Here is a 12741-nt window from a genome sequence, read left to right as displayed (position 1 = left end):
ATCTTCATTGCCATAGTGAAGTTCTTTTTGACAAAATGATCTTTTATCAAAATCAAAAGAATTGGGATCTCATTAGGTAGGGGCAGGCATTGTGGCATAGCAGGTAAAGCCGCCATCCGTGTCACCAGCATCCCGTATGGTTCATATCCCAGCTGCTCTACTTCCATCAACCCAACTCCCTGCTAATGGCCTGGGATATGACCTAAGGGTTTGCGCCCCTGCCACCCATGTGGGAGAGCTCCTGGCTTCAGCCTGGCTCAGTGCTGGCCATTGCAGCCATCAGGGAAGTGAACCAGAGATTGGAAGATATCTCTCTCTCCCTCTCTCTGTAATTCTGACTTTGAAAATAAATGATGAAATTCAGTACCCTATTTTAAGTTTAGATTGTGGGCCATGGAAGCCTTGAAGGATTTTGAAAATGGATTTGGTGTTTAATCATAGTCTCTAATTTTTAATTTTAAAACTTGTTTTAAATATAATTTACATTAAAATTTTTTAGATGTGAGCCTATCGATAAGATTTCATTTGCTTTCTTTTCTATACTCTTTGTAATAATTATGGAATGATGGCTTTGCTTTTCTCCTCAGTTAATTGCTGGCCTTCAGAAAGTGGAAGTGGCTGTGATGTCAATATAGAATATGAACTACAAGAAGATAATTTAGAACTGAATGACGTGGTTATCACCATCCCACTTCCGTAAGTGGTGTCTTCAGTGTAGTTGTGTTCCCTACAGTGGGCTTACAGAACTGGTTTTGAAACTCCTTTTGCCTCTTAAAAATGCCAATTGTGAAAGAAGGCAGACGCAAAAGGCTACCCACTATGTGATTCTCTCCCTATGACTAACAGAAGTCAGGTGGTAGAGAGGAAGGTACTTGATTGCCACAGGACGCGGGGATGATGGAAATGTTTTATGACTTGATTTTGATAATGTCTGCAAGACTGCACACCCTAGTCACAATGCACTGGGCTGTACACTTTGGAAAGGCCAAGTTTTTATTGACTTTCAAGCCAAACCAAAAAGCCTATTGTAAGTTCTGCATCTCTGTTTTCAGATTTTGGTCCTCAGCATGTTTGTGTAGTAATGAAGATGTCCAGAAGGAGGAGCCACTTGTCAGTCAAACTTGCTCTATTTTGTTGAGCAACTTTCAGAGAAATGAAGTCTGTTAGATTGAATTTCCCTTTTTAGTTATTCTGTAAACTTTCACTAAAGATGAGCGTATGTGGTTAAGGGAACTGTTGATTCTTATGGGAACAAGATATTTACATTTGTTTCAGTAAATTTCCTAACAGCTTTATTGAAGTATAATTGACATAGAGTAAACGACACAAATTGTATCTTGGTAAGTATTGACATACATAGATCTGTAAAACCATCAGTACAATCATGCTAACAAAAATGTCTATCATCCTAAAAAATGTAGTGCCATAAGTTCTGTTGTACACGTAACTGGCCTGCTGTCTAGGATCACAGGGAATCTCCCTGTGTTGGGTTTATCTTCTCAGTACTGTTTCCAGTAAGTGTACACTGTTCATCAGTGAGTTCCCAGCTCCACTCATTATCTCCCAGCCCCCACAAGATTGAGCAGTTGTGGGTACCTGCAAGTGTACTCTTAGTGCACCTTTACTGTCACATTGCTCTGCAGAAAAAAATTATGTTGCAGGACCAAAAAGGGTAATAATTTAATTTGTAGTTTTGTTCCCTTGAAATTTTTTTGGTGAAAGGCAAGAGTGGATAGTGAGAGAGAGAGACAGAGAGAAAGGTCTTCCTTTACCGTTGGTTCACCCTCCAGTGGCCACTGTGGACGGTGCACTGCGGACAGCGCATAGCGCTGATCCAAAGCCAGGAGCCAGGTGCTTCTCCTGGTCTCCCATGCAAGTGCAGGGCCCAAGGACTTGGGCCATCCTCCACTGCACTGCCTGGCCACAGCAGAGAGCTGGCCTGGAAGAGGGGCAACCGGGACAGAATCTGGCGCCCCAACCGGGACTAGAACCCGGTGTGCCAGTGCCGCAGGCGGAGGATTAGCCTATTGAGCCATGGCACAGGCCGGTTCCCTTAAAATTTAAGAAGTTTTCTTTTAAGATTTAATTATTTGGTGCCGGTGCTGTGGCATAGTAGGCTAAGCCTTTACCTATGGCACCGACATCCCATATGGGCATCAGTTTGAGTCCAGATGCTCCTTTTCCGAATCAGCTCTCTACTATTGCCTGGGGAAGCAGTATATGATAGCCCAGGTGTGTGGGCCCCTGAACCCGTGTGGGAGACCTGGAAGAAGCACCTGGCTTCTGGCTTTGGGTCACCTCAGCTTTGGCTGTTGGTGGCCATTTAGGGAGTAAACCAGTGGATGGAAAACCATTCTCTCTGTCTCTTCCTCTCTCTCTATGTAACTCTGCCTAGCAAATAAATAAATAAAGGGTCAGCACCGTGGCATAGTGGGTAAAGCCACTGCCTGCACTGCCAGCATCCCGTATAGGCATGGGTTCGAGACCCAGCTGCTCCACTTCTGATCCAGCTCTCTGCTATGGCCTGGGAAAGCAGTGGAGGAAGGCCCAAGTGCTTGGGCCCCTGTACCTGCATGGGAGACCCAGAAGAAGCTGGCTCCAACCATTGCAGCCATTTGGGGAGTAAACCAGTGGATGGAAGACTTCTCTATCTCTCTGCCTCTGCCTCTTTTTAACTCTACCTTTCAAATGAATAAGTCTTTAAAAATAAATAAATACATAAAATATTTTTTTAAAACGGGATTTGATTATTTGAGGGCATGCACTGTGGCACAGGGGGTTAAGATGCCATCTGCAGTGCCAGCATCCTGTACGGGCACCAGTTTGAATCCCAGCTGCTCTAGTTCCAATCTAGCTCCCTGCTAGTGGCCTGGGAGAGCAGTGTAGGATGGCCCGTGTCCTTGGCCCCCTGCCCACGTGAGAGATCCAGAAGAAGCTTCTGGTTCCTGGTTTCGGCCTGGCTGAGCCTCAACCATTGCCGCCATTTGGGAAGTGAACTAGCAGATAAGAGAATATCTCTCTATGTCCCTCCCTCTCTATAAAAATTAAAAAATGAAAGATTTCATTATTTGAAAAGCAGAGTGACAGAGAGGAAAAAACAGAGAAAGAGATTTCCATCCACTGGTTCACTCCCAGATGGCCACAAAGGAAGCCAGGAACCTGGAACTCTTCCAGATCTCCCTTGTGAGCTGGCAGAAGGCCAGGTACCTGGGTCATCTTCCGCTATCTTCCCAGGTGCATTAGCATGGTATTGGATTGGAAGCAGAGTAGCCAGGACTCAAACTGGCACTGTGATAAAGGACGCTGGTATTGTAAGCAGTGACTTACCCCACCATGCCACAACGCTGAACCCTTAAATTACTTTCAAAAATAATTAATCTGAAAGCAGAGTGACTGAGAAAGAGTGAGAAACAGACCTTCCATCTATAGGTTCACTCCCCAAATGCCCGCAATAGCCACAGCTGGGCCAGGCCCAAGCCAGGAACCAACAACTCCATCCGGGTCTCCCACATGAATGGCAGGGGCCCAAGTACTTGCGCCATCTTCTGCTGTCTCCCAGGGGTAATAGCAGGAGACTGGATTGAAGCAGAGTATCTGAGACTGGATCCCAAGAACTTCATGAGATGTGTGTATCCCAAGCAGTGGCTTGACCTGCTGTACAAGATGTCTGCCCCTTTCTTCCCTTTTTAATAATTCAAGGCTTTATGTTGTCAGATCTGGTTTTAGTCACTGTTACTTCTGTTTTTAAAAATGTGCTTTATTACTAGTTTTCCTTTTTTTTTAAGATTTTATTTATTTGAGAGGTAGAGTTACAGACAGAGGGAGGGAGAGACAGAAAGGTCTTCCATCCACTGGCTCATTCCCCAAATGGCCGCAACGGCCGGAGCTGAGCCACCCCAAGCCAGGAGCCAACAGCTTCCTCCGGGTCTCTCACATGAGGGCAGGGGCCCAAGTACTTGTGCCATCTTCTCTTTCCTAGGCCATAGCAGAGAGCTGGATCAGAAGAAGAGCAGCCAGGACATGAACTGGTGCCCATATGGGATTCTGGCAGGCAGAGGTCTAACCTCCTGTGCCACAGCGCTGCCCCCTTTTTGTTTTAATAAGCACATTTATTTATTTGTGTGAAAGGCAGGGTTACACACAGAGAGAGATATCTGCCGTTCAGGGATTCACACGCCAAATGGCCACAATGGCCAGAGCTGGGCCAATCCAGAGCCAGGAACCAGGAGCTTCTTCTGGGTCTTGCACTTGGGGGGATCTTCCAATGCTTTTCCAGGCGTATTAGCAGGGAATTGCATCAGAAGTGGTGCAGCCAGGACTTGAACTGGGCCCATATGGAATTCTGGCTCTGTAGGCAACAGCCTCACCCACATGTGCCACAGCACCAGCTCCACCAGTTTTCCTTTAATGGAGTAACCATCTTAGTCTGCACAGCTCAGTTCTTTCGGAACAACAGAAGGCTGCCTTGAACTATTGTAGGATTTGGGTGTTGGTGACAGGTGGGGTTTTGTTTGTCAAGATTTATTTTACCAGACTATTTTTAGGATTCCACAATTTTTAGGCTTCTCCATCTACCCCATAATTGTGGTTATGGTGGTTTCCTGTGTCTTAGTTCAGTTTTGCAGTAGTCACCAGAAGAGACTGTAAGACGTTTACTATTGTCTAAGACTGACGTATCAGAATGAGAAATTTGAGCAAGGACAGAAAGGACCATAAAAAAAAAAAAGGACATTAAAATCTATAAGGAAGAGTTAATATTCTTATGCCAACCTTAACGTTTTGTCTCCCTTATTTACTCTGCCCCTAAACAAGCATTGAGTGTCGCTAGTGAATTAAAAGTTGGTAAATTTAGAATGTGTAGGAGTAGGTGACACTGCCTCTCAGCCCCATGTTGGGGTGCAAAGTACATCTTAACCAGCCCTGGTTCTTTTGCAGATTGAGGACAACTTATGTATCTCTCTCCCGACATGTTTCTCTTTTGCCCAGGAGTAATTAATTGTGCTTTCATTTACTGCAGTCCACTTACTAGATTGTAAATCACATAAGCCCACTGGCGTGGACTTCATTCATTCAGTTTGAAAACATTCTAAAATCTTTTGAAAACACATCCTCTTAAAGACATAAATTGATCTTTATTGGTACTTAAGTTTTCCCTTAATATTATCAACCTGCTTTTTCTTCAACCATCTTTATGAAATGAACTGAATTTCTTAAAAAGGTGGCAAACTGTTAATGCAGGGTTTTTGGAAATATACCCCAGTTCACACATTTGTCAACCTCAGTCCCCTGCCAGCTCCCAGATCTAGTCTAAATTGGAACAACCCACAAGCATACCTGCTAAGTACCTGCAGTTGCCTGTATCTTCTGTCTACAAAGGGAATTGAGTGGAACCCTTAGCCAAAGTGCCAGGTCTTTGATCTTTGAAGTTATTAGGAAGCCTATTTTTTTCTAGAACTGCACAAAAATTGCAGTTCCAGAGGACAGAATTTCAGGAGCATAATCGAATTTGGGATTGATTTTCCTTGGTGTGGAGTTCTAGCTCCGGACGGTTAACTTGATGTTTCTTGTGACAGGTCTGGTGTTGGTGCACCTGTGATTGGTGAGATCGATGGGGAATATCGACATGACAGTCGACGAAATACCTTGGAGTGGTGCCTGCCAGTGATTGATGCCAAAAATAAGAGTGGCAGCTTGGAGTTTAGCATTGCTGGACAGCCCAATGACTTCTTCCCTGTTCAAGTTTCCTTCATCTCCAAAAAAAATTACTGCAATATACAGGTAACCCATTTTAATAGAGTGCATATATGGGGAAAGCACTAAGGTAGATGCTGGATAGATAGCATGGCTTAGCAGTACAAAATCATATGCATATATCCCCAGCGTATGCTGTTTCTGACTTGTATGATCGTGTTCAATTCCCTGCTTACCTCAGTTTTCCTCTCAAAGAATTCAATCTGCATATGTATAAAAGTACTTATGGATTATATAATGTTCAAGATTTATTTTATTTATTTGAAAGGCAGAGTTACTAAGGAGAGATCTTGGGCCAGCACCGTGGCTCACTTGGTTAATCCTCTGCCTGTGGCACCGGCATCCCATGTGGGTGCCGGGTTCTAGTCCCAGTTGCTCCTCTTCCAGTCCAGCTCTCTGCTGTGGCCCAGGAGTACAGTGGAGGATGGTCCAAGTGCTTGGGCCCTGCACCCGCATGGGAAACCAGGAGGAAGCACCTGGCTCCTGGCTTTGGATCGGTGCAGCGTGCCAGCCATAGAAGCCATTTGTGGGGGTGAACCAACAGAAGGAAGACCTTTCTCTCTGTCTCTCTCTCACTGTCTAACTCTGTCAAATAAATTTTTTAAAATATTAAAAAAAAAAAAAAAAGAGATCTTCCATTGACTGGTTCACTTTTCAAATGCCCACAATAGCCCAGGCTGGGCCAGGCTGAAGCTAGGAGCCTTGAACTCCATCCTGGTTGCCACATGGAGTTAGGGGGTCAAGGACTTGGACCAGCTTTTGCTGCTTTCCCAGGTGCTTAACAGGGAGCTGGATCAGACTCAAAATGGTACTCATTTGGGATGCTGGCATTGCAGGTAACAGCTGAACCCACTGCCACAAATACCAGCCCCAGTTGCCTGTTTTTTTAACCTTTTCTTTTTTTTAAAAAAGATTTATTTATTTGAAAGAGCTACACACAGAGAGAGAGAGAGAGAGAGAGAAGGAGAGACAGATCTTCCATCCACTGATTCACTCCCCAAATGGCTGCAATAGTTGGGGCTGGGCCAGGCTGAAACCAGGAGAGCCAGGAGCTTCTTCCAGGTCTCCCAAGTGGGCAGGGGGCCAAGGACTTGGGCCATCCTCCACTGCTCTCCCAGGCTACTAGCAGGGAGCTGAATTGGAAGTGGAACAGTTGGGACTCAAACTGGCACCCATTTGGGATGCCAGTGCTACAAACAGTGGCTTAACCTGCTGCACAACAGCATGGCCACAACTTCCCATCTGCTGGTGTATTCTCCAAATACCTACAACAACCAGGGCTGGGCTAGACCAAACTCAGGAACCTGGAATTCAGTTTGGGTCTCCCATATGAGTAGCAGGGATACAGCTGTATAAGCCATCATGCCATCCACAGTGTGCTTTAGCAGGAAGCTGGAATTGGGAACGGAGCCAGGGCTCAAACCCAGGTAGCCATCTGATATGGGATGGGGGCATCCTATCAGTGTCGTAACTGCTGTGCCAAACACCGCCTCTGTTCCTCCAGTTTTTGGAATTGTGTTACTGGAACCCAATTTTTGTTACTGTCTTCCCCTCTTTTTTTTTTTTTTTAAGATTTATTTATTGGGGCCAGCATTGTGCACAGTGGGTTAAAGCCATTGCCTGTAGTGCCAGTATCCATATTGGTGCCAGTTGGCTGTTCCACTTCCAGTCCAGCTCCCTGCTAATGCGCCTAGGAAGGCAGTGAAAGATAGCCCAACTGCTTGGGTCTCTGCACCCATGTGGGAGACACAGAAGAAGCTCCTGGCTCCTGGCTTTTACCTGGCCCAGCTCCAGCCATTGTGGCCATTTAGGGAGTGAACCAGAGGATAGAAGATGTTTCTGTATCTCTTTCTCTCTCTGTGTAACTCTGCCTGTCAAATTAATATATAAATCTTTTTTTTTAAAGAATGAAGATTTATTTATTTATTTGACAGGCAGAGTTAGAGAAGGAGAGACAAAGAGATTTTCCATCTGCTGATCACTGCCCAAATGGGCAAACAGCTGGGGCTGGGCCAGGCCAAATCCAGGAACCACAAGCTTCATCCAGGTCTCCCCTATGGAGGGCAGGGGCCCAAGGACTTGGACCATCTTCTGTTGCTATCCCAGGTGCATTAGCAGGGAGCTGGATAGGAAGTGGAACAGCTGGGACTTGGACAGGTGCCCAAATGGGATCAGCTGTTGTAGGCAGCAGCTTAACCTGCTGCATCACAATGCCAGTCTCATGTCCCCCCACCCCCTTTTTTAAAGATTTATTTATTTTAAGATTCATTTATTTATTTGAAAGTCAGAGTAAGGGAGAGGGGTCTTCCATCCGCTGGTTCACTCGCCAGATAGCCGCAACAGCTGGAGCTGAGCCAATCTGGAGCCAGGAGCTTCTTCCAGGTCTCCCATGTGGGTACAGGGGCCCAAGCACTTGGGCCATCTTCCACTGCTTTCCCAGGTCGTAGCAGAGAACTGGATCGGAAGTGGAGCAGCCAGGTCTTGAACTGGCGCCCATATGGGATGCTGGCACTTCAGGCCAGGGCGTTAACCCGCTGCACCACAGCACCGGCCCCTAAAGATTTATTTATTTTATTTGAAAGTTAGAGTTACACAGAGAGAGGAGAGCCGGAGAGAGAGAGAAAGAGGTCTTTCCATCCACTGGTTCACTCCCCAATTGACTGCAGTTACCAGAGCTGTGCTGATCCGAAGCCAGGAGCTTCCTGTGGCTCTCCCACACTGGTTCAGGGGCCCAAGGACTTGGGCCATCTTCTACTGCTCTCCTGGGCCATAGCAGAGAGCTGGATCGGAAGTGGAGCAGCCGTGTCCATATGGGATGCCAGCACTGCAGGCGGCAGCTTGGAAGTTATAGCTTCAGAGGAAGCTATTGGAAGCTATTAGAGGATTCCAAAGAACAGTTCTCTCTCTGTTAGTGGCATGACACCATCAGTATTGGGACCCATTTATCAAACTTATGACATTAGATAGAAATGGGTACATTTTTTCTGTTTGGGAACATTCAAAGATTAAGATAACACAATTGCTCTCTCAAAACCTCATTAGAGGGGCCAGCACAGTGGTGTAGTGGGTAAAGCCACCACCTCAGTGCCGGCATCCCATATGGGTGCTAGTTTGAGTCCCAGCTGCTCCACTTCCAATCCAGCTCTCTGCCATGGCCTGGAAAAGTAGTAGAAGATGGCCCAAGGCCTTGGGCCCCTGCACCCACGTGGTTTGACTCAGAGGAAGCTCCTGGCTCCTGGCTTCATATCTGTGCAGCTCCAGTCGTTGTGGCTAATTGAGGAGTGAACTGGCAGATGGAAGACCTCTCTCTTTCTCTCTCTCTCTCTCTGCCTCTGCTTCTCTCTCTGTGTAACTCTGACTTTCAAATAAATAAATAAATCTTAAAAATAAATTATTTTTAAAAAACTCATTAGGAATGCAGCATTTGGGGCTGCTATTGTGCTGCAGGTTAATCCACTGCCTGTGACACTGGCATCCTGTATCAGAGTACTGGTTCAAACCCCAGCTGATCTGCTTCTGATCTAACTCCCTGCTAAAGTGCCTAGAAAACAGTAGAAGATAGCCCAAATACTTGGACCCCTGCCACCCATGTAGGACACTCAGATGGAACTCCTGGCTTTGGCCTGGCCCAGCTCTGATTATAATGGCCATTTGAGGAGTAAACCAGTAGATGAAAGAGAGTTCTCTGTCTCTCCCTCTCTCTGTGTTACTTGCCTTTCATAAACATAAATTTAAGAAAGAAGGGCAGGCATTTGGTCTAGCAGTGAAGACACCTACATCACATGTTTGAGTAACTGAGTTTGCTGTTTGGCTGCACTTTTTTTTTTTTAAGATTTTTTTTTATTTATTTGAAAGGTAGAGTTATAGAGAGATAATGAAGGACAGAGAGAGAGAGGGAGACTATCCAAAGCCTGGAGCTTCTTCTGGTCTCCCACATGGGTGCAGGAGTCCTTGGGCTATCCTCTGATGCATTAGCAGAGAGCTGGATGAGAAGTGGAGCAGCCAGGATTCAAACCAGCACCTATATGGGATGCCAGCAGTAGAAGATGGCCCAGGTCCTTGGGGTCCTGCATGCACACGGAAGACCCAGAAAAAGCTCCTGGCTTTGGCCTGGCCCAGCCCCTGTCCTTGTGGCCATAAGTTGGTTCACTCCCCAGATGGCCTCAAAGGCTGGAGCTGGACAGACTGAAGCAAAGAGCCAGGAGCTTCTTCTGGGTCTCCCACATGGGTAGCAGGGACCCAAGTACTTGGGCAATCTTCAGCTGCTTTTTATAAGCCATTAGCAGGGAGCTGGATCAGAAGTGGAGCAGCCAAGACAGAAACCAACGACCATATGAGATGTCAGCATTGCAGATGGAGGCTTTAGCCACTACACAACAACGCAGGCCCCTCTGTCTTTTTAAAAAGCAAGAAAAAAAAATCCTCATTAGAAAATATGAAGTAATGATTTTCCTTTTTTTAAAATTTTATTTGAGTGATAGAGTTACAGAGAGAGGGAGAGACAGAGAGAAAGGTCCTCCATCTGCTTGTTCACTCCCTAAATGACCACAACGGCCAGAGTTGGTCTGATCCAGGAGCTTCTTCCAGGTCTCCCACATGGGTGCAGGGGCCCAAAGACTTGGACCATATTTCTGAATTGTTGTTTAATACTGCTTTTAAGGAATCTGTAATGAGAATGTAATCAGCATCTTGGAGACTCAACCTCCTTCTTTACCTAACTCTTTTTTCTGTTTTCCTAGGTTACCAAAGTGACCCAGGTAGATGGAAACAGCCCCGTCAGATTTTCCACAGAGACCACTTTCCTAGTGGATAGGTATGAAATTCTGTAATATGAAGAAGAGGGAACCGAAAAGGAAAATTTCGAAATTAATAAAGAAGAAGCTGACAGTGGCTGAAGAGTTTTTCCAAATTTAAAGCCATCGGAGACCCCTTTTTTCTGATACAGTGCACAATTCTGTGCATGCAAGGACCCTCAACTCGCCCCCAGTGTTTCAGTGTCATAGAGACATTCTTTGACAGAGAAATGACACAGACATAAAGGGAAAGGCTGCTGATTTCTTTGGCAGATGTTACTGGCCAGCAAACTCCAGAGAATGCCCCCAATTAAATACCTCCTCTGCATTTGCCTAAGTTGCTCCTTTATTTTAATTCCTAAATATAGTTATATTTCATACTTTGTTTTAAAAAAGATTTTTTGTAGAAGATTTTAATCTTTCATTCTCCTTTCCTGTACCTTCAGTTTTTTTTTCTTTGCATACATTCAATCAAGCACTGGGATCATCTGTATATAGACATTGTAATTGTTTGGCACTCCTAGAACAAGTTTAACCCATTCTTGATTTTTGGACTTTGCAAATGAACTGCTTTTAAGGAGAATGAGGTGTAGAAATTCAAAGATACAGTTGTGTTTCGTCATTTCCCCTTATCCATTCATCCCTCCATTTCTTTGCCAGGTATTCCATTCAAGGCCTGTCCCTCCAGTTTAGAATAGTACTGTGTCTCCCACTGTGTCAATATTCAAGATAGCTGAAAAGTAGCTTTCAAATGACACAGCCCTCTCTTCAAGATGTGTTAAAGAAGAATGGTTATGTCCATATAGGGACTTCACACACATCTGCAATCATGTCTTCTACTAATGCTACCCAGGCTTCCAGTTCTCCACATTTTGAACACTTAAGCTGAAACATAATAGTTCACATTCTTTGTAACCCATTCACATTCCTGAAGTTCACCACCTGCCTCTTCCTGGCTTTTCAGTCATCAGTCCCATCCTTGCTGGCAGAACTGAGGTTATAATTTTGGAGGCTGCGGTTCAGTGAGTTTCTGTAACCAATCCCACTGGCCCTTTGAACTATCAAAGAAACTCCATTTCTACCACTAGATTCGTCGTATTTCAAGAGGCAGCTGGTAATATTGCTATGTAGGGATTACCCATATATATCCCATTTTCTTCCACACTGCCTGACAATTTCTACCTGTCTCTTCCTAGCTCTGAACTCCTTTCTTTTCCTCCCCACTGAGTATCGTGTAGTGGTTGCTTCTCAGCTCCATCTCATCCATTACTTTTTCAAGCAGCCAGCCCAGCCTTGACTTTTAACCCAGTATTGACTGACGAGAGTGAGTGAAGCATTGCTGCGAGGCTGCGGGCACTGGCAACGGGAAGACGGATGATGCAGGTGACCTGCTGCACCCCGCGCCTGCTGGAGAGTACCACTCCCGCTCTGAGGGGGGGCATCTGTACTTGGAGCAAAGCAGTCTCACACAAATGGCCATGGATGGAATCGCTTGCCAAAGAAATTTCTGGCCTTTCCCTTTCCCTGATTGCATCAGGTAGAGTCCTTATCTCTAGCTTGGTTTCCACATGAGGTTTTTCTGAAGAAGGGGACTAGGAAAAGAAGTCTGTCATGTAGCTAAGTAGGCAAGAAATCTTATTAATCCAGTTTTGTTGAGAGTTCCTTGTCCATTTGATTTTTTAAAGTGAAGTTTAATTTCACAAAAACTTTTTTTTTTCTGAAATTACTTTTGGGGTAATATTTAAACTGAGAGACATTTTGTAACCCTGTAAAATACATAGGGAATATAACATTCCAGTGTACACACAGAAGGCAAATTCTTTAATCAAATAAAGAGTATTATAAAATGAGATGTTTATTGGACTCTTGACTCACACATAGGTGTCTGCTTGCTGATAGAGGACGCTGTAATGGGATCCTAGATTAAAAATTAATGATACAGGCTTTTTTTTTTTTTAAGTAATCTCTGTCTAACAGTATTACTTCTCCCTGATGTTGTCCCTCTTGTTTTTTTCGGCATTTAAACACACACATCATACACAGGTGCTCTTGACTGCACAGCTTTTGAGTTGAATGTTACTTATGGCCTTTTGCGGGGTTGCAGTCTTAATTCATCAGGGGCAGTGGTAGAGTCAATAAAATGAGGTTTCCTATTCAGCGTAATGTCCTGGAGCCTTCTCTGCACCTGAGACGGTGG

At 45.1% G+C, this 12741-nt stretch overlaps 1 protein-coding gene across 1 annotated transcript in view; it reads left to right on the top strand.

Annotated features, from left to right (window-relative positions):
* Positions 1–12394, top strand: part of ARCN1 (archain 1 coat protein complex I subunit delta) — a 36021-nt gene extending 23627 nt beyond the window's left edge. The window contains exons 8-10 of the mRNA XM_008250462.5: positions 588–696; positions 5574–5778; positions 10491–12394. Of these exons, the coding sequence (XP_008248684.3) occupies positions 588–696; positions 5574–5778; positions 10491–10580 (404 nt within the window). The 3' untranslated portion in view covers positions 10581–12394. The remainder of the gene's footprint in view (positions 1–587; positions 697–5573; positions 5779–10490) is intronic.
* The last annotated feature ends 347 nt before the right edge of the window (positions 12395–12741 follow it).

The sequence above is a fragment of the Oryctolagus cuniculus genome, chromosome 1 (genome assembly GCF_051225735.1).
Source record: "Oryctolagus cuniculus isolate XC-2025 breed Fujian yellow rabbit chromosome 1, ASM5122573v1, whole genome shotgun sequence".
NCBI classification, from domain to species: domain Eukaryota; kingdom Metazoa; phylum Chordata; class Mammalia; order Lagomorpha; family Leporidae; genus Oryctolagus; species Oryctolagus cuniculus.
The sequence above is the reverse complement of the archived record's forward strand: the minus strand, read 5'-3'. Positions and strand labels throughout refer to the sequence as shown.